Source organism: Vulpes lagopus, chromosome 14, assembly GCF_018345385.1.
Source record: "Vulpes lagopus strain Blue_001 chromosome 14, ASM1834538v1, whole genome shotgun sequence".
In the NCBI taxonomy this organism is placed as follows: Eukaryota; Metazoa; Chordata; class Mammalia; order Carnivora; family Canidae; genus Vulpes; species Vulpes lagopus.
The window spans coordinates 23,877,319-23,901,502 of NC_054837.1; the positions used below are offsets into that span (position 1 = coordinate 23,877,319).

At 36.7% G+C, this 24,184-nt stretch overlaps 1 protein-coding gene across 3 annotated transcripts in view; it reads left to right on the top strand.

The window, feature by feature from the left end:
• Positions 1 to 24,184, top strand: part of MED13L (mediator complex subunit 13L) — a 302,281-nt gene that overhangs the window by 237,911 nt on the left and 40,186 nt on the right. For all 3 annotated transcript variants that reach the window (XM_041728660.1, XM_041728661.1, XM_041728662.1), the window contains 10 exons: positions 3,196 to 3,341; positions 6,184 to 6,378; positions 6,773 to 6,961; positions 10,593 to 10,758; positions 12,636 to 12,740; positions 16,629 to 17,357; positions 18,351 to 18,576; positions 19,574 to 19,679; positions 19,990 to 20,114; positions 23,147 to 23,246. In XM_041728660.1, the coding sequence (XP_041584594.1) occupies positions 3,196 to 3,341; positions 6,184 to 6,378; positions 6,773 to 6,961; positions 10,593 to 10,758; positions 12,636 to 12,740; positions 16,629 to 17,357; positions 18,351 to 18,576; positions 19,574 to 19,679; positions 19,990 to 20,114; positions 23,147 to 23,246 (2,087 nt within the window). The remainder of the gene's footprint in view (positions 1 to 3,195; positions 3,342 to 6,183; positions 6,379 to 6,772; positions 6,962 to 10,592; positions 10,759 to 12,635; positions 12,741 to 16,628; positions 17,358 to 18,350; positions 18,577 to 19,573; positions 19,680 to 19,989; positions 20,115 to 23,146; positions 23,247 to 24,184) is intronic.

A 24,184-nucleotide genomic window follows, 5' to 3' on the forward strand; every position in this document is an offset into this window, starting at 1 on the left:
GGCCAGCAAGCGCACTGCACAAGGATTGGAGGCAGGGGCTTCCTTTAGATCTTGCCTCCATTACTCTCTGTGTGACATATGGACCCACATTCAAAAGCATAAAAGAACATGAATTGTGAATTATCTTTCTCCCCCAGTCATGCCGTGTCATTCCCCAAAGGCAAATAGGATTATTAGGTTTTTAAAGTGTATCCTTCCATAGAAATTTTATGCCAGTGTAAGCAAATTGTGTGTGCATGTATTTCCCCCCTCCAATTTTTTTTTTTTTTATGATAGTCACAGAGAGAGAGAGAGAGAGAGAGGCAGAGACACAGGCAGAGGGAGAAGCAGGCTCCATGCACCAGGAGCCCGACGTGGGATTCGATCCCGGGTCTCCAGGATCGCACCCTGGGCCAAAGGCAGGCGCTAAACTGCTGCGCCACCCAGGGATCCCTCCCCCTCTGATTTTTGTACATATGGGAGTGTATTATTCACACTGTTTTTGTACCTTGTTTTTCCCCCTCATATTTATGACTTTTTGTTGGAGGATTTCACCTGTCAGTGTGATCATTTTCTTTTAGGTAGTTGCACAGTATTACTTTGTAGGAATGAATCATAGATCATTGTTTAGTTAACCAGTTCTTTACTGATGGACATTTTGGCTGTTTTCAGTATTTAACCGTTACAAGCAATGCTGTAGTCAATAACTATACAATAGTTATATCTATGGGATAAAGTCTTAGAAGTGGTATTGCTAGGTCAAAGGGGAATTCTACTTTCTAATGTCACTGTAGTCATCCCTGCCTTCCTGTGTCATATAAACATAGAAAAAACAAAACTGAATAGCTGGAAAGGGATATAGGAACCATCAAGCTTAGTGGTCCCCAAAGTTGTGGTCCTTGGGCTGGGAGTAGCTGCAGCAGCACATGGGAACTTTGTACAAATGCATATTCTTGGGGCGCATGCTGGACCTCCTGAATCAGAACCTGTGAGAGCCCAGCAATTTGTGCTCACAGCTCATTTTACATATGAGGAAATTGTGATTAGAAGGGTGAAGTAATGTAGCAGTTGTCTCAAGGTGTGACCTCTGACTTCTTTTTGAAACTCTTTTCTCATCATATCACCTCTTTCCCTCTTTGGAATTTCCAAACTGCCTGCTGTTCTTAACAACATCTAATCCTTGTGTCATGCCTCTCTCTTACTTTTTCTTTTCTCTCTGCCACTGAAATCCCATTTTCATTTGTTCTTGCTTTCTTGAAGCACTTGGATCTTCCAAATTGGAAAAATCCGTACATCTTAGCCTTCCTATGCTATTTTACTTCTATTTCTGTATTAGTGTCTGGCTTTATTTGATGTACATTCATATCTGTCTTCTGTTAGCTTATACATATGCCCCTTCAGGGCAAGGATGATGTTTTATTTGTTGTCATTTTAGGCTTCTTGCACCTTCTTTACATTTACTAATTGGTAGGTAAATGTTGGTTGCATTTCTTTTCATGCACAGTTGGAAATCAGTGGAATAGAGAACATACTCTGTGTTACCCTCAATACCTGTAACTCTAACCAGTTTTCTTATAAATATGCTATTGACCACACAGGACAGTAGGTGTGAAAGGGATAAGTCAGCTCAAACACCTCCACTGAAGTTTATAGATGGAAAATTAACCAATCTGTAGTCAGTAAACCTATATTTTGATTCTCTTATGATGTGTGTTGAAGATATGTTTCTAATATCATTTTCATAAGTTAAAAAGGATTATGCATTTTTACAGTTAATGGTATCTTATACCAGTATACATTTAAATTGCTATATGTCATTTCCTCCTTGTAAACTTAGAAGTATGGTGTCAAGGGGGTGTTTAAATTTTTCAAAATTCTTTTTTTTAAATTTTTTATTTATTTATGATAGTCACAGAGAGAGAGAGAGAGAGAGGCAGAGACACAGGCAGAGGGAGAAGCAGGCTCCATGCACCGGGAGCCCAACGTGGGATTCGATCCCGGGTCTCCAGGATCGCGCCCTGGGCCAAAGGCAGGCGGCAAACTGCTGCGCCACCCAGGGATCCCAAATTTTTCAAAATTCTTATAAAATTTTAGTTACTATCTTAAGTTTACTCTGTTGTGCTAAATATCAAGACTAGGTATTTCCTATTGTTGAAACTTAACATTCCAGTAAAACACACCATTTTCTCAAGTTATCTTAACATACTTGTCAAGGAAGAATATAGATGCTTCCCTGTGTGATAAAGTGAAAGTTTTAACTTTTAATTCACTTTTTCCTTAAAGCATTATAATTTTATACCTAAGCAAACTTTAATATTTTTAGTAGTATTCAAAATGTAGTTTATAATATTTTAGAGAAATTTTAAGAAGAATCACATCTTGGAGATGATTTTTTAAATGATAGTTGCCTGACCTACAGTGATTTTGGTTCATCAGGCAAGTATTCTTATGAGCTGTCTTGAGAAATGGAGATATTATCACTGGCTTAGGGCCAAAGTTAACAACTTTGAAAGAATGTGCTTCTGTAGTAATTTTGAAATTATTTTTCTCCAAGACACTTCATCTTTTATCAATTTTTAGCTAATTGTGTGGAAAATGGAGAAGTGGAATGCTTTAATAAAATTTTGTGATCAGAATTAAATTGTAAAAATTAAATATAACATCACCAGCCCATTTAGAGACTTGTATTACCTTAGCAGTTGTACATTGGCGACTTGTATACAACTGTATCTTTAATCGCTATTTTTAGATGAACAATTTTAACCATGTCAATGTTGTAAGCTTGTAAATTTGATTTTATTGTTATGTCAAGCCAAACACAAGCAAAACTATTTAATCTTTGTCCTCAGAATCCATTAAAAGCCATTTCAGATACTAGTGCATGAGAAGATAGAAAAATGTTATGATTCTTTTTCTGTCCTTAGGAATTTATAGTCAGCATAGGAGACTTTATGCAAATGAAACAGGCAGTCTGCACAATAGCTTTCCAGATTTCACAGTGCAGCATAACTATCTAGTATCTTTAATTTAGTTGGTCAGCAAGTTATTGTTACATTATTTGTTCAAATCAGCTGGAAGTTTATGCTATTAATTCATCAGAGACAAGCTTTGCTGGGTGATTGATAAAGTAAAAGTGTATCCCATTTGTAATTCCTGTACCTAGCACTCATTTCCTATCAAAATGTAGAGTTGAGTTTCTCATTGTTTCTTTTTTAGTGAGCATTTGTCCTGTGCATTCACATTCTTTCTTCATGGGGAAAGTAATGTATGTACAAGTGTGGAGATTGCCCAACACCAGCCAATTTATTTGATCAATGAGGAGCATATACACATGGCTCAGTCTTCACCTGCACCATTTCAAGGTAAGTAAACGGTGATGTCCCTGCCATCTACCTCTCTCCCACCAAGAGGATAGCCACCTTGCCCAGTAAGGTTTGCAGAATGAGATATTATCTTAAACTGGCATTTTAAAGCTAAGCCTATGCTTAACTTTAAGCTAATTAATAAGATAATTTAAGATAATGCTAAGCATAAGGGTCAACTTCTGAGGAAGCAAGGGAAGACTAGCATTTCACAAAGAAAGCTTGCCAGTATTTTGCTGAAAGCTTAGAGCTTATCACATGTACAACATGGTCTTAGGTGAAATTATACTAAGGAATAAACCGTAGACAATTGCCTTCAGAACAAAAGAGCTACAAGTATTTGAAAAATATAATCAAATGAGTAATTGACAAATCTTAAAAATTAGAAGTTTTCATTGTTTTGTTTGTTCCATGGTTTCAGGCATACAGTGACTTAACAGAAAATTACTGTTTTTGAAATTTCAACCAGAATCCTATTTCTAGAATTATATAGTTTCTTTAGTATTGTTAATATCGTTATTATTTCTTTTGAGACTATACTGATTGTAGGTATTTGGTTGTAATTTAACTTAATGTGTAAATTTTCATTAATTTTCAGCTAATCGCCTAGATATTGCCAAAATAACACCATATCCCTTTTTTAAACCATGAATTCTAAATCTTTGGTTTTGTTTTTGGAATTCAGAGTTTTCTATAAATAGCTTTTTAAATTTTATAATATTTAACTGTAATAATATTAGATTGAATCATCTGGAAAAAATCATTTTTGGTTCAATTTAATTTATTACTAGAGATGTCTGGTTGAAATGGTCCTAGTATATCACACAACATAATTTTTTAAAAACATTGATACTTTAACAGATTTAACTAAGTATTTTTATTGACATAACAGTTTGTCATTGAGTGGTTAGCTTCCATATTATTTATGATTGCTTTTTGGTTTCCTACAAATGATTCTGATTTAATTTAATGAAAACATCTGTTCCTTGCCCTAAAGATACTTAAGCCATTTTTTTTTAAAGGTAAAAAAGAACACTGAATCCTCATTTAACTGTGTCCTAATTACTACCTTTTTTTAAACCACCTCTCTTTGTAATACATTTTAAACTATGCACATTATCATTCTGTAATTTTGAGTGTTTGCTGTGTGAACTACTGTAAAATTCAAAACCCAATTGCCAAGCTGTGCACTTAGGAGTTGTATAGTATGTGGATATTGTGAATTACCAGAATTATTTAAATACTGTGTTTTGTTGACTATGAAGATGCTGAGGATCATCTAACTTCATTCTAGACTTTATTACTGAAAATAAAAGGAAGCATTTATGATAAGAACAGAAGGAATTCCTAGTCACGAGGGAAGGCAACTTACCTAAGTTGGGAAAGATAATATTAGCAATATCAGGTCTCCATAGACCAATTAATTTTAAGTCTTACTGCTTTGTTGCTAATGTCTCGAATCATAGAAGACTTTTATGAGGTGTTATCCTGCTTATTTCCTAGGATTGGTCTGGAGAAGGGATATTCTTAGGGCAGGTGTTGGCCTATAGATAATTATAGTGAACATAATTAACCATATTGGTGTAGAAATTTTCTAGAAGTATTAATACTTCTAGAACACAGTATTAATGTGCTCCATTCCAACCAACACTGGTTGTGTTGGTTGGAATCAGTATTTTATTCTGTTTGGATCATTGAGAAACAGCAGAAAGGCACTAAGAAATATGTGATGTCTATAGTTATCACTGTCTGGAATGAAGTAATATGTCATCCAGCCATTAAAAAAAACAGAGCCATCTGAAAAAAGAATGTCTCATTTAATGACTATGCTGAGATTTTTTTTAGAAATTAGGATTCAGAAGGGATGCCTGGGTGTCTCAGTGGTTGAGCATTTGCCTTTGGCTCAGGGTGTGATCCTGGAGTCTTGGGATCAAGTCCTACATCAGGCTCCCTGCATGGAGCCTGCTTCTCCCCCTGCCTGTGTCTCTGCCTCTCTCTCTCTCTCTCTCTCTCTCTCTCTCTGTGTGTGTCTCTCATGAATAAATAAATAAAATCTTTAAAAAAAATAGGATTAAGAAGTTTATCTCTGGAAAAGTATTGTTTGGAAGGTTAGCCTTACCCCACGGATATGAACTGGCTGGGTTATATGCAGCATCATCATGTTAACTACATTTTTGTGGCTAGCCCAAGTGAAAATAACATCGAGTCAAACACTGAAAGAGAAAGATAGACTTTGAGTCCTTTACTTTGAATATAATAAGTTTTATTTAAAGTTGTTTCATCAGTGGACTTCAAGCAATTCATAACTGAAATTATAACTAAGTAACCATTATGTTTCACACTTGGTACATCAAGGCCTTTTTGTTATTACAAGTTTTATTTTATAAATTGTTTTAAAAATTACAACAGTTATTTAGGAAGTCTCAAATCCTGGAGTGTTCAAGTACTAGACAGGTTTTGGGGTATATGTATTGAATGGTTTTCTTTTGTTATAAAAGATTCAGTGTTTGCATTGTATAAGCTCATATCAAACAGGTTTTGTAGATGCTTTCATATATAGATAGTTTATATATTGTGTGTTGATACAGCTGTCTGATAATTTTTTTTTACCTCATCCGTTTGATTTCCTTGAAAAATTGATGTGTGTTGAGAGGCATATAGATAAGAGGTACTAAAATGAGGAACTATAAAAAAAATTAGACTTTATAAGGGGTCAGGAAATAAAAAGCGATATCCAGGAAGTGAGGCTGGGCTTGAGCCCAAATGACCATGTATGTAGCATTATGCTTAAGCAGGAGCGATTATTCTGATCTGTAACATACGTTTCTCCTCCCTGCCTTAGTACTGGTAAGTCCTTATGGCTTAAATGGCACGCTCACAGGCCAAGCATACAAGATGTCAGACCCAGCCACCCGTAAGTTGATTGAGGAATGGCAGTATTTCTACCCAATGGTGCTGAAAAAGAAAGAAGAATTGAAAGAAGAAGAGGAGTTGGGATATGATGATGATTTCCCTGTGGCAGTTGAAGTAATTGTTGGTAAGAGAAAATATTTTGCCTGAAGAACTTTATTCTATCTTTTTCATCTTTCTTAATTTAAAAAGATAATCATTGCGATTCATCAAAAATAATCTCCATAATTTTCCCATCTTTTTTTTATTCTCTTGACACAGTGGTATATGCTGAGTAGTTATCTTGCCTGAAGCACCAGTGGTCCCTGTATTCCAAACGCTATTATCATAATGTTGGAGCACATGTTTAAACAGCTATTAACTTAGGAAAGAATGGAGCTAGTCACTTTTGGCAGTACCTAATGAGCACCTCATTTTCATCATATGATAGCTTTGACTCTGACCACTAGAATAATAAAGTTGGCACCCTGGTGTGAACTCTTTCTCAGGCCTGCTTCTCTCCTTGCTCTCTTTCCTTACAGGTGGTGTTCGGTTGGTTTATCCTTCAGCATTTGTTTTGATCTCTCAGAATGACATCCCCGTTCCTCAGAGTGTTGCTGGTGCTGGAGGCCATATTACAGTGGGGCAGCAGGGACTTGGTAGTGGGAAGGACCCAAGTAACTGTGGGATGCCTCTTACCCCTCCCACCTCTCCAGAACAGGCTGTGATAGGTGAGTACGGTCCAGGAATATCTTGGTTGGGGAGATCACAGAAAACCACGCAGCTCCCTTGCCATGGAACAGATGAGCAAACTCACAGTGAAAAATGCCTATGGAAGAGGTGGAGGTAAAGTGACATTTTGCAGAATAGAGAAGGAAAATTTTCAACAAACAATTGATATGCTTCGGAATTTTAATTGTGCCGTATTAGACTGTACTCCAGTTAGACAGTATAGTTGTTTCTCTTAAGTTCTATACAGCTCTTCCTTTACACATAGGTGCGCATGTGCACACACAATCAGGACAAGGTATAGGCTGCTTTTTCTTTACTTAAACAAATGGAAACCACTAAATCAGAGAATGGCTTAAGTATTTGCCTAATTGACCATTGCCAGCCAGGGATAACTTTGAGATAATTCTTTTCTTGTTATATTATAAAGGCAGACTGGCATCCAGAAGCTCTCATTAAATTGCTGTTCTGTCAGTAATCTGCCTACATTAATGCTATAAAGTATTAATTATACATGAAACTTTAAAAAATTTCCTTCATGAAAACACTCAGAAATTGTTTAAATTGGGAGCATTTTGACTTCTTTGGAGTAGTATATTTTCTGTATTAACTTGTTGTAGTTGACTTCATTTTAATTGGAAATCTAGTCACTAAGGAAAGGATATTCATCAGATGAGCTGAAGTGAGATTATTTATAGGCTTTTTAATGTAGGCCATTTTGGCAAAACCATCAGAGTAAATCAAGTCTTGGCTGCTGAACTGAAAACAGACTATCCAGCATGATACACAATCACGTGGCTATTTTCATGAGATTAGAGAAGACAGTGTTTTAGAGCTTGTAGCATGGTGCTTGGCATATGGAGGGTATTCAATAAATGTTCATGGTTAAGCAGTATATTGGGGACAAGAAATAGATATTGTGATTGAGAACACCTAATTTAGAAATCTGGCTATATAGCTTTTACTAGGTGAGTTGGCCTTATTAAATTCTCATACTTGGCCTGAGCCTCCATTTCCTTCTCTTAAATACTATGTACCTGACAGAGCTATTACACATACTAGGTGAAGTACTTAATGCACTCTGTAGGCAGGAAGCAGTATACAAATGGTGGCGTAAGCATTTAAATCAGTACTCAAAACTCCAGCTTCAGCACACGATCGTGTTATCTAGAAGGACTTACTCAGAGACTGAGTGGAAAGCATAGAAATGGGCAGCAGGCAGCCTCCGTCTTTAGGACCATGCAGTTGCTAAGATGTGTGAAAGAAAGAGACATCCAGCTCTAATATGGTGGAGCAGAGAATTTGGATGATCCCCTGTCAAAGGATTTGATCAGTTTTTAATAAAACGAAAACTAAAAAAAAAAAAAAAAGGAAAAAGAAAAAACACAGTCTTTTAAATAATCATCATAAAGATATACTGGTACAGAGACTATAGCAATATTTTGAGAAGTTTTGATCACATTTCATATTACAGTTTGATTTTAAACAATTGCACTACATAAGTTATCAGTTTTTGTTTATCTGTTTAGCCTGGTACTTAGAGATATTTGTATTCAACTTAAAATTGAAAGCCTGCTGTATGCATGATGTCCTGGTGTCTAATCAATTTTGAATTTTAAATTTCACAATTCAAAAACACCAGGTTTTGTTTACAGTGGTTTTCAGCGTGGACTTCCCAACTATAGAGTTTCAGATTACTTCCCCTGTGACTACTCTGTGTATGTCATTGTGCTAAGCCCTAGGTAAATAAATCCCCTGATGCCTCTTCAGTCTCTAAAAACTAAATAAAATCAAATGGAATCTTTGTTGTAAAATGATTTTGTCTAAATTTTCATATCATGATAACAATGAGTTCTATGTTAGGACTCTTAATGCTCAGAGAGAATCCTGGTCAGCCTTGTCTTTCTGCAGTTGACTAACATTGAGCCATCGCCATGTTTTCCTAGATATAGGACATAATGGGTTCCCCTTTCCCCTAAAGTGGCCAAGAATCTCCTAGTTTAGCAGGGGATCTAGGAGGCCTAACTGGATTTGGTGAAATCATTTATCCCTCATGTGGTTAGGTACCTCAGCTTGCGTCTTCAGTTTATGGAGATAATTTTGAGTAACAATATTCAATACGTATTTGATAGCAATGGAGTATAGGTCTTGTCTGATTCCCCATGAGGTATCACCCACATTTTAGTTAAGTCATTAAAAGCTACTGAAAGGCATTAACCCAACTTTATTCAGAAAAGACTATGCCTTATTTTCCCCATCCCTCTCATTTTTTGGTCATAAATTGATCCCATATGATACCATGGACTTAGGATCTCTTTAGCTAAATTGTAAGATGTTTGGGAGCAGAGGGCTATGTGTTCTGCTTCTGTTTGTTTCTCCACTTTTCCTAGATTTATAATAAGCATTTGAAAATCCATTATAAAATTGAAATGAATTATTTTGTACCACAAACCAAGTCAGGGAATTTCTAAGATGAAAGATAGCAATGAAAGACCAAATTTTTTGTCTTCTTTATCTAATTTGTAATAAAATAATACTTTTTATAGGAAACAAGCACACTTCAGTTCCTTAGAATGTAAGCATTTTGGTAATAGTTTTTTGTTTTTTTTTTTTTAAATAGAGCTAAGCCTAACCATTCAGCTCATACAGTGGTTGTATTCCAGTGATATCAGGACTATTAAATTGTGGGATAAGGTGGTTTGTTTATTTTTCAGATAAGGGTGGAGATTTCCAGAGGCCTTAAAATTGATTATTTCAGTCAAGATGTTTTGTATGAGTTTTGTTGAGAATAAAACCCATGATATATTGATGAAGTCACACAGATGAAAGTAATTGCATCAGAATTTAATACTGGAAATTGACTTCAATATTTGTCTTGTATGAGATAGAAGTAGTAAAATACTCATAACCAAAAAACAGTATTACCAGTAACTATAGTGATCCTAAAAGAAAGAAATGGATTATTTACCAACTAGTTGGAAAAGCTAAGTGGAGTTATTAGAGAGAAACCAATGAATGATCCTTTGATACAGAATGTCGAGACAACCTCTTTCAGTGTTTTAACACTGAGCTTTCATAAATAGTGTCAGGTATAAGGACAAACAGTTCCACATACAAATTTGAAATTTGACCTTGTTAAAAGCTTTGTGCTATTAAATCCTTTTTCCTACCTGGGCACTATGTGCAGTTGTTGCACAGCTTTTTAGCTAAATGAGCATAAAGCTCCCTCTGCTGTTTTGTTCGGCCTTGAAACCTTACTGCACCGTGGATTTAAAAATTTAAATCAATCTATTCATGTTTATATCTTTAATACTATGATGTATGAGCCTTTACAAGTAAGTTGTCTCCAGTAGAGTCGGAATGCCTTTGGGTATGCCCTTGGGTGGTGTGAGTGTGTGAGTGTTGATGTGATTAACTATTTTAGGGAGAACACAAAGAACCATACAAAGTGCCAGTACACACAATTTATGCTCATAGCTTCAGATAGTGTTGTTGCCAGCGGGTAGGGGCAGAGCTACATGAATAATATGAGTTTCAACAATCAAAACATTTCTGTTAAATAAGCTTTCAGTCTGTGTACTAGGAGATCTTTTCAGATAATTTTCACATTCCCAAATTGCCTCTCTTTTTCAGGGGAGAGTGGAGGTACGCAGAGTGCGGTCAGTCACCTAGGCTCCCAAGACGGGGGGATGATAACTATGCACAGTCCAAAGAGATCGGGGAAGATTCCTCCAAAACTCCACAATCATATGGTCCATCGAGTCTGGAAGGAATGCATCCTCAACAGAGCCCAGTCCAAGTATGACTTTTGCATTATGTCTGGTTTAGATCGTGGTTTAGTAACATCATGTCTTTGATCACTACATGAGGAGTGTTGATTACATTGTACCATTGTGTGACCAAACCTGAGGGGTCATTGGATTGATAGTTCATCTTTTTTTTAATATAATAATGCAAAATTCAACCCAAGGATGTTAAAGATGTTTACTTTACTTGACTCAATTATCTAGGAAATTTTGAAATACCTGATTATCTCAAGATTGGCACAGTATTCATCTGACATTTTTTAGCACAGATGGCTTAGGACAGTAGTCAGTGGGTTTGGTTTTTCCTTCATATACCAATTTATGAATTTATGAATGTTTTCCATTTACAAAGGGAAATGACCCTCTTTGTCAAATATTCTGTGACATGGGCCTTCTGTTTTAAATGACAATACAGTTCTGAACTGAACTGATGCAGAGGGGTATTTACCAGCTGCTGTGCTTCTGTTGTTTGATTTGGGGAAGCCATGTTCTTTTCTTCCCTTACTTGGCTTTGCTTCCTTCCTTTCCCCTCTACCTCTCCTCTTGCTCTCCCTCCCTGCCTTCCTTAACATATTTTTGGAAAAGAGGAAGAATTGATTCTAAGAAGAGACTGGTGGTGCTGATGATTTTAATTACATGAATGATAACAGATATTAGTCAATAAATACTATTCTGCTCACCAAGATTTATGTAAACTTATTTATCATCATATTTTCACATCTTTTTTGATATGACTGAGATGTCCCCTTTCTGGACTGAGGAAAGTAAACAAAGGAGTTTTAATCTCTAGAACAGAATAAGTATGGACACCCTTGCCAATAATTGCTAAGAAGTCCACTTCAGTGACTACGACTTCGAGTTTTACAGATAGATAAAAAACCTGTCATGTGGATCTAACTTTTAGGAAATTCATTTGTTTCTCAGTGAATTGGTTCTAAAGTAGGCTGCTGAAGAAGATATAGTACATAAAATCTAAAATAATTGCAGTGGGGGATTGTATGTCATGTGCTAGAATTAAAAAGGTATCTCTAGTCACTTAAAAATTATCCTTTGCTCTAGAATAATTGGTACAAATGTTTTCACCTCTATCTACAATGCCTAGATAATTTCCAAGTTAACATTTTATTTTTCTTTTCCTTTCATTTACTGTCTTTGATATTTGTCACCAATAACCTCCACCAGCTCTAACAGCCACTTGTGTATCAGCACAGAACAGGGTAGTGGGACACCCAGAAAGGCAAGGGAGGGTGGAGAGCAAGAGAAGTCCCTCTAGAGCCATCATTGGAGCACGTTGCAGTATCAGCTGTAGCAAAATTAGCAATACAGAAATACTGCCCAGTGTTTTTGTCAGTATGTAATAATGGACATCTGCTTTTTGCTACCAATTACTAGTGACAAGTAGGAGATAATTTTTTTCTTGTCTTTAGTTCACATTACAAGCGTAGAGTGCTGTTCTATGCTTAGACAGTAGTAAATATAGGAGTTTTAAGAGTGGCACAGTGTCTCAGGGCATATAATTCACAGATGCTGTGAAAAGAAAATTTTAAAGGTTTAGGTTATTTCTGCAAAGTTTAGGTGACTTTTAAAAGCAACAATCAATAGTACCAGATAGTGTTTTAGTTGCTCTATCACCCATGTTAAAATGTACATTAAACTTAAATAGAAATATTTTGAATCTTGCTTCTTCTAGTGCATAGAACAAGTTTGGTTCTTTTTCCTGTCCTTGGGTTGCTCTGAGTTATCTGTCAGCTAGATAACATTACTATGTAAAATGTATTCAGGTCTTTTAACCCGCCCCCCCTCCCCATCTACCATGGAGGTATGAATATTATCTCATGTTTACACAAGTCACATTTTTAACCTTTTTTAGGAGGAGCCAAATGTCAACTCCAACTCTTGAAGAAGAGCCTGCTAATAATCCTGCTACTTGGGATTTTGTGGATCCAACCCAAAGAGTCAGCTGTTCTTGCTCTAGGTAGGTAGTAGAAAAAGCACAACAGGAGTCGGATAGAATGATAGCAACTTTTGTGGGCTATCTCCTGGACTTCAGACCACTTCTTCCTCATCATTTTATTTTGTTTTGTTTTGTTTTGTTTTGTTTGGGTTCAGTCTTCTTCCTCCTCTAGTATAGAAGGAAGAGATAGATCTTTTCTTAAATATAGATAGTAGTTTTATTGTTAGGACTCAGGAAGAGCTTTATCAGACAACTGGCCCTGTTATCTAATTGCTCCCACAAATTTCTTCACAGTACCTATGCTCCCCTTTAAATGAGTTTATTTAAATATTCTTAATTTTAAAGTAGAGATAAATATTAAACAAGTAGGCCAGAGTTAATAGAATTTGAATTAAATAGACCTTCCATAGAGAATTTTTGTTGTTGATGCTGGTGTGTTTTGATGCTTGAGGTAGGTATTTGGTAACATCTGGCAAAAGCTAAAATGGTTGTTCATCCATTTAGATACTTGAACCCTAAATTGATTTTTGTAGAAAATTTTTGCTTTCCTGGATATTACCTTGACTTATCACTCCTTGTAGTGAAGAGTCATCTTGCCATGAGCTTTCATTAGGATTCTTAGATTTCTTTCTTTTTCTATTTTTTAAAAGATTTTATTATTTTTTTTTCATGTGTGTGAGAGAGTGTGGAGTGGGCACAGCCAGGGGTAGGAGCAGAGGGAGAGGGAGACAGAGAATCTTAAGCAAATTCCACGCTGAGCACGGAGGCTTACATGGGTGGGGTTCCATCTCACGACCCTCATATCATGACCTGAGCTGAAATCAGTTGGATGCTTAACCTAACTGAGCCAACTAGTTGCCTCCAGGATTCTTAGATTTCGTAAGTATCCATGGGCCTTACTCCTAACTCAGTTGACTATTGAACATGTAATGGTGAGTATTTACTTAAGGAGCAACTTAGAGTAGCTTCACTTCCAAAGTATGTATTTTCACATTTGATACTGCTCAACACTTAGAAAAAGTTCTGTTAATATAAAGTATATTCAGAAAATGCCCATTCATTTCCCTAGTTTAGATAGGGGTTCTTAATGTGGCATAAATAAGTTGGTTGTAGGGTAGGGAGGCAATCAAATGACACCTGAGAATATATGCAAACTGTGTGTGTACCTGCATGCATGCGTGCATACACACAACACATACATACACACACACACACTCTTCAGTAGTTTTGACACCATCTTCCCATCCTCCCCTGCCCCTAATGTTGATTATTTTTTATCAAGCTCTGCCTTTCTAGTCAGCTTTTTTTTTTTTTTTTGAGAGATGTTGTACCAGCCTAATGAAATGCACTATTGATTTTTTAAGGAGGATGTTTTTGAAGAAGTTATTTATTCATTAATTATCCTCTCTGAGCATGTGAGAATCTGTCTCTAGTCTCAGGATGGGTGTGGTAAACCAGCTGAGTACCTGTTTTACTTCTGTTTCTAGGCCATTGTAAATTTTATGACAAAAAGCCTTTTCTTATTAACATTGATTTCTAAACAGCTCACAGCCAAGTTATGGGCCACCTTTACAAAATACCTAGGAGGAAAATGTCAATGTATTTATCTCTGCTTGTGCACTCATCTTATTTTTGCTCCTCTTTTACTTAATCTAAATTTTTTTCACCTGTTAATTATTCTTTTTGCTGATTTCTATGACTTTTTTATTTGCTGCCTTGAATTATTTTTACATGACATATAAGTAATACTTTTTCTTTTGTCCTCTGGACTCATTCCTCTGTTGCCTCACCAGGTTCTTATACCTCAGGTTTTTTTTGTAGTTATGCATTTCATTCCATCAACTTCCAAATATTTATCTCTAGACCTGACTTCTCATATATACTCTGGTCTTAAATTTTGGGGGGTGATTTTTAGAAAAACCCTTAATATTGATGTGTGTTTTCTCACAAGTCAAGTATCCTGTTGTCATTTTTATCAGTTTTCCCTTTTCAGCATAGAAACTACCATATATATATTTTTTCTTCATTTTATGTAGATAATTTTTTATTTTTGCATTTCACATTTTCTTTGAAATATCTATGATAATCTATTTGCCTCATTCTTTTAGCCACTGTGTGTTTGTTTCTTTTCTTTTCTTTCTTTCTTTTTTTCTTTTTTTTAAGATTTTATTTATGTATTCATGAGAGAGGCAGAGACATAGGCAGAGGGAGAAGCAGGATCCTTGAAGAAGCCCAATGCAGGAATCGATTCTTGGACTCTCCAGGATCATGTCCTGAGCCGAAGGCAGATGCTTAGCCAGTGAGCCACCCTGATGTCCCCAGTGTGTGTTTCTACACTAGTTGACCCTGCTTCTGGTTCCTTCCCATCACAGGGCTACCCATATAGTTAGCCTTTGAGCCTGATCTCCTGCTACCTGCTTCACTGAAGCCTCTTACATGTACAGAGATGTGCGGTGATAATCTGTTACTCACTGGTGTATCCCTAATTATAACCATTTGCAATATAGCTGAGTCATTAAATACAATTGAAAAAAATGACTTTATAAGATTGTCTGGTTTGCAAAAAGTCCTTACTTTGAAGAGGCTACCATAAAATATCTATTGAAGGATTGGTGTGGGTAAATGCTTTGAGAAAATCCAAATGAAAAAGTTTTATGTAAAGACAAGATATGAGTAGATATTTTCCAGTAAGACATTCAACTCTTACTGTGGTACTGTGCCTTGGAGGTTTAAAGCACAATTTTTACCTTATTGACAATAGCCTTGTGCTGCTTAAACAACCTTCTTCAAAGTCAGATTTTTTTAAGAGTAGCAAAGATTTTAGCAGAAGTCTTCTCAGATTATCTACTGCAGGATTACCAAGCCCATTATGGAATGGTCCACTCTGCACACTATTTCATGGCCTTATGGGGCAGAGTGGCCATCCTGCTGTCCCACTAAACCATCCCATTATGCCACACAAATCCGTTTTACTGCCCACCAGGGCACCATTGAGTGCGTTACAGCAGTAATTTAATGCCACCCTAGTGGCCTCAGAGAGTTACTGCGGCAGGAGAGCTCACATTTTCCCTTGGTGGATTTATATATTGGGAGGAACTGGCTGACCTGCTGTATAACTTTGTTGCACAGATTAAACATAGGCATCATCTGGTAGGCCCTTCCTGAGCAATATCTCACACCTGTGCTTGCCAAGAAGTGTGTTAAGATATGAGCAGACTTGCTACCCTGCTTAGTACAGATGCATTTGTCTACGTGTGTTGTTTTAGTATTCACTCACCATCTTTTTACTTCTAATTTTGTAAGTCTAGAAGATACAAAGTTGTCTTTTATCCATAAGAATGTCATATAAGGTTTCTAGTCTGTTTATTCTGTTAAATATTTGTAGGATTGACACTCATTTTCTTGATTTCACTCTTTGGGGGAGAATTGCATAATTATTTTATTCCTAATATGCAACACTACAAGCTGTTATAAACCCTTCTGTATTGAGTTAGTAGAGTGTTGTAAGATAAAAATGGAAGCTTTTTTTACCTTCTCTTTCTTCGCAAATGATCTCATTATTCTTGGTTTTAAGATGCAGAGTGAATACATTAGCTGAGGCCCTTACCAAAATTGAAAGATTTGAGGATTTTTCAAATCAGTCTTTTGGTAGGGGTTAGCAATGTTAAATCCATCTCTTACCTGCTTAACTTCTATGTGATCGATTCACCATTCTCCATCAGTGTTGCAGTCTTTAGTCCTTTTAAAAATAATGAACACCTAGAGTCCATTTCAGTGTATTAGTGCATCTGGTGTGTCAGAGGCATCTCCTTCGTAATGTTATAATGATGCAGTAATGTTGTACTGTCATAATGGTCCAGTTAGATTTCAAGTGTGTGTTTCTTGACCTTGTTTTAATTCTCATTTCAGGCATAAACTTTTAAAACGTTGTGCAGTAGGACCCAATCGACCTCCTGCAATATCTCAACCAGGGTTCAGTGCAGGACCGTCATCATCTTCATCTTTACCACCTCCTGCGTCTAAGCACAAAACAACAGAAAGACCGGAAAAGGGAGACAAATTGCAAAAGAGACCCTTGATACCATTTCACCATAGGCCCTCTGTGGCTGATGAGTTCTGTATGGAGCAGGATACACCAGGACAGAAGCTAGGGTTGGCAGGGATAGACTCCTCCTTAGAGGTGTCTAGCAGTAGGAAGTATGATAAACAAATGGCCGTGCCTTCCAGAAATACAAGCAAGCAAATGAATCTGAATCCTATGGATTCACCTCATTCCCCTATTTCCCCTCTGCCGCCAACACTCAGCCCTCAGCCGCGAGGTCAGGAAACGGAGAGTTTGGACCCGCCCTCTGTCCCTGTGAACCCAGCCCTCTATGGAAATGGGCTAGAACTTCAGCAGTTGTCGACTCTGGATGACAGAACTGTCCTCGTAGGCCAAAGACTGCCTTTGATGGCAGAGGTCAGCGAGACAGCCTTATATTGTGGGGTTAGGCCCTCGAACCCCGAGTCGTCAGACAAGTGGTGGCACAGTTATCGCCTCCCCCCCATTGATGATGCTGAGTTCCGGCCCCCAGAACTCCAGGGTGACAGATGTGATGCCAAAATGGAGGTAAACTCAGAGAGCACTGCATTGCAAAGGTAAGGCAACTATGGGTACCACCCATGTGATTGCCCACCGACCCCTTGGAGTCAAGGCTTTCCTCCTCATCTCCCCATGCTGACCCTTCAGAGCCATTCTTTACCATTCCTAGACTCTGCATTTGGAAAATACTAAAAAGTCAAATGCTTTTTTGTCCTTCGTGAGGTTTCACACATGTTGTTATTTAAATATGTTGGCATATAAAGGTTTCATTGTGGCATTTAGGACATTGGTATTAATTTATTTTTGGCCTCCTGTTTGTTAGTTAAAGAATGGAGCTTTATGATACTTTCCATGTTGTGGTCAGTGTTTTCTTTTCTTTGTATGTCGACACTTTTAAGGAGGACTTTGCATGCATTCAGGTATATATCCTGCATCTAATAATAATACTATTTATAGTGCTGTTGAACTATGCATTATTCTTCACAATGTATTCAGACCATCTCAGTTAATCTTCACCGTGACCATATTACTACCTTATTTTCATAGCTGAGAAAGAAGCGAGGGTCAAGCAATTAGGAAATGACACAGATTAAACGTGGTTGGACCCAGGTAGTCTGTCCTTAGGGTCTGTCTGTGCTCTTAACTGGAATCTGTGGGCTCAGAAACAAAAGCATATTCTTAACAAAGACCTACTAAGTTTTATTTGTTAATATAATCTCGATAAGAACTTTTTTTTTTTTTTAAGATTTTGTTTATTCATGAGAGACACATTGAGAGAGAGAGAGAGAGGCAGAGACATAGGCAGAGGGAGAAGCAGGCTCCATGCAGGGAGCCCAGTGTGGTACTTGATCCTGGATCACGCCTTGAGCCTAAGGCAGACACACTTAACCACTGAGCCACCCAGGCATCCCAAGAACTTCTTTATAGAGATAAATTTTCTAAGTTTAAGTTTTCCAAATCTTTATAAATGCTTTTTAAAAAAACAAAAACAAAAACATGAGTCTTTTTTACTTTATCTTGCTTAAATTGCCATTTATTTTCCCTTTTAGACTTTTAGCACAACCTAACAAACGGTTTAAAATCTGGCAAGAAAAGCAGCCCCAGATGCAGCCACTCCACTTCCTTGACCCATTGCCTCTATCTCAACAACCTGGAGACAGTTTGGGAGAAATCAATGATCCATACACCTTTGAGGATGGTGACATAAAATACATCTTTACAGCAAACAAGAAATGCAAACAAGGGACAGAGAAAGATTCCCTGAAAAAGAATAAGGTACCATTTAGCTTAGAGAGCATCCAGCATGGTGTGGGTTTTTGATCTATGTCAGTACAACATGTATGGGAAAACTTCTGAGGCAGAATGTTTGAGATAGTCTTGCCTGATTGCTCTGTCCCCATATTCATGCTCTTGGTACTATTGTATTGAACAATGTATTGTTCCTTTTTATGTCATGGCTCACCTTTGTTTAAAAGTCAGCTGAACATAAATGAAGCCTCATATTTTCCAGGCTATAGCTTGTACAGTGCATGTTTCCTCTCATATGCTAATTCTTATTGGCCTATGCTCCCTGCTTATTTCTTTTTAATTATTCCAAAATATCCAAAATGTAAGGAAAAAAAATTGATAATATCTATTTATTGAGCGCTTAGTATGTTTACTGTACCAAGCGCTTTACCTATGTATCTATCTGAATTAATATCAACACTACTCCTAGATGTGTCAGTATTAATTTTACTGGTTTCATTGTCATAAAAATGAGTACTGGGGGTGTCTGCTGTCTTTAGCCTTAAATTTTCAAACATTCTAAAATATTGGGCCATTTAAAGAGGTATTCTTGAGAATAGGGGAAATAAAACAATTGCAAGAGGCTTGTACAGTTCAGAAGAATGCTTCAGAGATTCCTTTATAGAGGTCTATCTAGATCCAGAAAGCTTGAACCATAGTTCAGCCTCTAAAATGTTATATTAAAGGCAGCTTTTAACACCATGGCAGGTCTGTAATCAAATGCCACCAGTACTGGTTAGGTATAAAAGCCAGACTGACTCAGAATACTCAATAGGATTGGAGGGAAAATATGGGAGTTTTGGGTTCTGTTTAAATTCAGGGAAAAAGACATATATTTTATTTCCCTTGGTTGCATAGACCATGGTTTATCATACTTGTGCTCATAACAAGTTCCATTCTACCCTCTAATTCTTTGTGTTCTCCCTCATATTCCACACTTTGGGTTGGTGTTCATGTGTTTTGTTTGGCTGAATTTATTATACAGTCAGAGGATGGATTTGGTACCAAGGATGTCACTACACCAGGTCATTCCACGCCGGTGCCTGATGGGAAAAATGCCATGTCTATTTTCAGTTCTGCTACTAAAACAGGTGTGTACAATGATTATTTGCCTCACTTGGATTGTTGCTAAAGTAAAATGCAAGGGAGATGCTTCTCAATTTAGATTATATTTTTACTGTAATAGCAATAATTTGATCCCATCTTTAAGTTTTCATAGTTTGTTTTTCAGTTACTTTCAAAACTGATAAACATATTTGGAAATAATTGTCTCTAAATTTAACTGAAAACGTAGGGAAAGAATTCACACGCAGGTCTTGCTCATTGAGATCCATGCCCTCTCCTCACTCTTTCTCTCTAGATGAAGTTGCTCATTCTGCATCTTTGCCTTCTTTCCCACAGATGTCCGGCAGGATAATGCTGCTGGCAGAGCTGGCTCCAGTAGCCTTACACAGGTGACAGATCTGGCACCTTCCCTGCATGACTTAGACAACATCTTTGACAATTCCGATGATGACGAACTTGGGGTGAGTCTGCCACAGCTACCAAAACAGAAGACATGGAGGACTTAGGACTTAGGTCACTGTTGGAGTATTTCCTTATTGTTTGGTTTACGGAATTTGGGGGCCTCTAATTTTAGGTTCAGAATGTTCTACAGAAATGTTTGTATACTTTGAAAGGATTCTTAAAGTTGTCCGTGTAGTCTCTAACACTCCTTGGGTTCTGTTTGTTGATGGCTTTTTTTTTTTTTTCTATTAGTTTATTCCTGTTGGAAACACTAAAATCTTTCACTTTCAGTTCTTCAATCCTAAATATCATGAGACTAGTAGAAGTGTAGTATCTAGTCCTTTTAGCTCACATTTTAAAATTAATGCCCCTACAAGTTTTTATTCATCTCAGTCAGAACATAATCTACATTTTGAGAGATAAACAAGTATGGTCTATACTTTTTAGGATGGGCACTATTGTATTGTAGGGAAAAAGGACTTACGTACATAGAAGTTAAATAACACAAGGTATGATGTGGTTAAAGTGACAGATAAGAATTATAATTCTTGGTAAAACAGCTGAGCGGAGTCAGAAAATTTATGTCCTCATCCTCCTAACCACCTCTGTATTTTTGGGCAAGTAGAAGTTTCTGTTTATTTCTGGGGGACCTATCTTATAGGCCCTCTCTCTGTCTCTCTCTCTTTAAGATTTTGTTTATTCATTCATGAGAGAGAGACAGAGAGAGAGAGAGGCAGAGACACAGGCAGAGCCCACAGGGAGCCCAATGTGGGACTTGATCCCAGGACTCCAGGATCACGCTCTGGGTTGAAGGCAGGTGCTAAACTGAGCCACCCAGGGATCCCTGATAGGCCCTCTTTTAAAGGAAATAGGTTTATTAGTTTATTTTTCATTCACTTCTTTATTTCCCTTCCTTCCCTCCCTTTCATCAATTTCCCAGATATTTGTTAATCATTTGATGGTCATTTCTTTTGTGATGTGTACTTGAGGTTACAAGTATTATTATATTACTGCCCTTACACTTGAGGCACTCACAGACCTCCGGGAGAAATAGCATATACATAACGTTTAAAATGTACTTAAAAATGTATATAAATAAATACACACATGCATGCTTATTACTGTGAGTGCAGTAATTGACCTGCGTCTAAAGATGCTGGATGTTCAAGTACAAAGTGACAGGTGAGCAGTGTTTAAGGCTTAAAGGTTAAGAGGAATCAGAATTCTAAAGCTTGTTCTCAGTTTAAAATAAAATGGATCTGATTAACAGATATTATACACCATTAGTAATGTTAAGTACTTAGAAGATGATGAGATCATAATGGTCCCCAAGAATGGATTTGACTTAAAACGTGGAGAGACAGGGTTAATGAGAGGCAGGGGAGAGACTTTAGTTTGAGCCTGGAATGAGCCTTGGTTAAGCAACAAGAATGAACCAGCTGGGGAAGTTGGGGAGATAGTGACCAGACCATTGGTCTGCTCTCTGAGTAATGAGTAAAGATAGACAAGGTTAGGAAGGTTTTGGCCACACTTATGGCTTTGGACTTCGAACTCTGCCTATATAACGTGTCCCTCCTATGAAGGCTGCTGAGTGTGAAACTGACGGAAAAGAAGTGATTCCTGGTTTTCATCAGTCTCATACACAGAAAGCATGAATACTGTGTGGTAACTTTTATTGAATTAAAACACAAGGACCTCTTCAATTCAGGCAGTTAGCTATGTGAAGAAAAAGGACATGACAATGAGAAAAACTGTAATATAAGAAATTGTTGATACAGGCATTGGAGAGTCTCTTTAAACTTAACTATCTCCCTAAAGTCAGGTATTACTAGGATTTAAGAAGAATGTTCTTTGGTGGTGAAGGTGAGGATGAAATATGAAAAAACAAGGAATCAAAAAGAAGTAGAAAGGGAGGAATGAGAAAGGGTAAAAAACAAGCATTGCAGAGTAGCCTGGGGACTGTTCACAACTACCATCTCCAGTGATTGTTGTTTGCACTCAGAGTCATTGTACTTATCTCTGTATAAATTATGTATTACTGTTGAACTAAATGAAGATATGTTTACTTTGTTTTTAGAATGTATTCTTAGTAACGTTAATATGTAAAGGAGGGTTGGATATTTTTAATCTAATTTCATTTCTCTGAAATGATTGTTTTTGCTTTACTCTGATTTCTAGCCTGGCATTTAATCAAGAGAATCGCTTACCTTAGAATCCTTTTGCTAATTCATCTTACTGATAACTGGTGTTGTGAGGTTCTTTGTCCAAGTTTTCATCTTAAATATCTTTGAATTTAATTTTGCATTTCAACCTTGTGACATGGAATAAGTATACATAAGTAAAAGGCCTTCTATTTGTGAGAATCTTTTTTTTTTTCTTTTTTGCTGTTTTACCTTGCCACCAATTCATTGCGTTCTTAAAGATAATCTTGCCTATTAAAGGACTTAATTTATTTTGAATAACAAAGAAAAGCTCTCTCTACATATCTCCGTGGTTTTGTGTGATAAGGTTATTTTTTATGAAGATGAACAGTAACTGTGGAGGAGATAGGAGCTGAAGATACATGTTTGTTTGTTTGTTTGTTTGTTTTTTTGTGGTGAAAAATAAAAGAATAATACTTTGAGAGGGCTTGAGGTCACCTTTTTAAACTGCCTGCTTCCAAACAGAAGGAAAACCAGACTGATAACCAATTACTCCTTGGAGTCACCACCCTAATTTAATTATTGTGTCCCTGAAACCACTTCCCTAATGACCTGGGAGGAAGATTTGCTTAAGGAATGTAAGTTGTTCTTTGATGGTGCAGTCTGCCCTTACCAGATCCATGCAAAGAAGACTCCATCACTCTGGTTTTTATTCTTAATAAGCTTGTAGCCTTCTCCTTGGCTTCACTGTCGGCTGGTATTTTTAGAAGTTTACTTGTAAACACCATGTAAGGAAGCATCTTTCTTTTATTCCAAAATATCATTAGGCATATGTTAAGAAATAGTTTACTGCTGCTCTACTTATATTCAGATGTGTTGCCCTGTTTTAATAATAATAATCTTTTCTTAAGGCTGTATCACCTGCACTGCGTTCATCAAAAATGCCTGCAGTTGGGGCAGAAGATCGACCTCTTGGGAAGGATGGAAGAGCTGCTGTTCCTTACCCACCAAGTAAGAAAAGGAAATTGAGCTTTGGCTTACTATTTATAACTTCTACAGAATGTTTTCATATTCAGTGATGTTTTATCTGAGATGCCTCTCTGTCCCTCCCTTTTTTTTTTTTTTTTTTTTTACGGCTTAGGAGGTCTGTTTTTACTATTAACAGAATATTAACTGTGAATTAAAACCTGTTTAAGTTGGAATTTCTAAGATGGGGCAGGCAGCCAAGAGACCATTTTAGTTTGAATTCCTTTTGCTTTTGTTTTCAAATTAAGAATGAACTCTTCTGGTTAAAAATGTAGATAAATGTGTTTTATGTTTGTTTCTCTAACAGCCTTTTCCTAGTAGGATAAATGCTGTACAGTGACTTTCATTTTTTTTTTTTTATACAGTGACTTTTAAAGTGATATTCCACTATAAGAGTTTGTGTAAGATGTTTCAAAAAATTTAATTTGCACAAGGATGATGATCATTTGTTTTTTTGTGGTTCTTTTTCTAATTCATATTGAAGTTTGTGTTTCCTTTTGAGATCAAACAGTTTATTGTGTATGACAGCAAGAAGAGAAATTTTTTTTAAGGTTACTCTTCAAAAAAATAAAATAAAATAAAGTTACTCTTCATTGTAGGAAACTACATTATTCTACAAGAGAAAAGACAGTAGAAGCAGAAACATAATTCCATTGCAAATCATTCTTTAATACCATCTCATTAACTTCAGCTGGTAATGAGAACAAATTGAGGGGAAAAACCACTATGTCATAGGGATGAGTCAAAAAGTTTTATGAACCTATAAATGTGTGCTGATTTACTCAAATGTAGAAGTGTGAAGTATACAGAGATTGGATTTTGACAGCTTTAGTAGATCCATAGCTTTTTAAAATATGCAAAGCTTTCTCAAGCATGACATGTATGAAAATGAATAATGGTAGCCAGCCAGTTGCTGTAGTTTT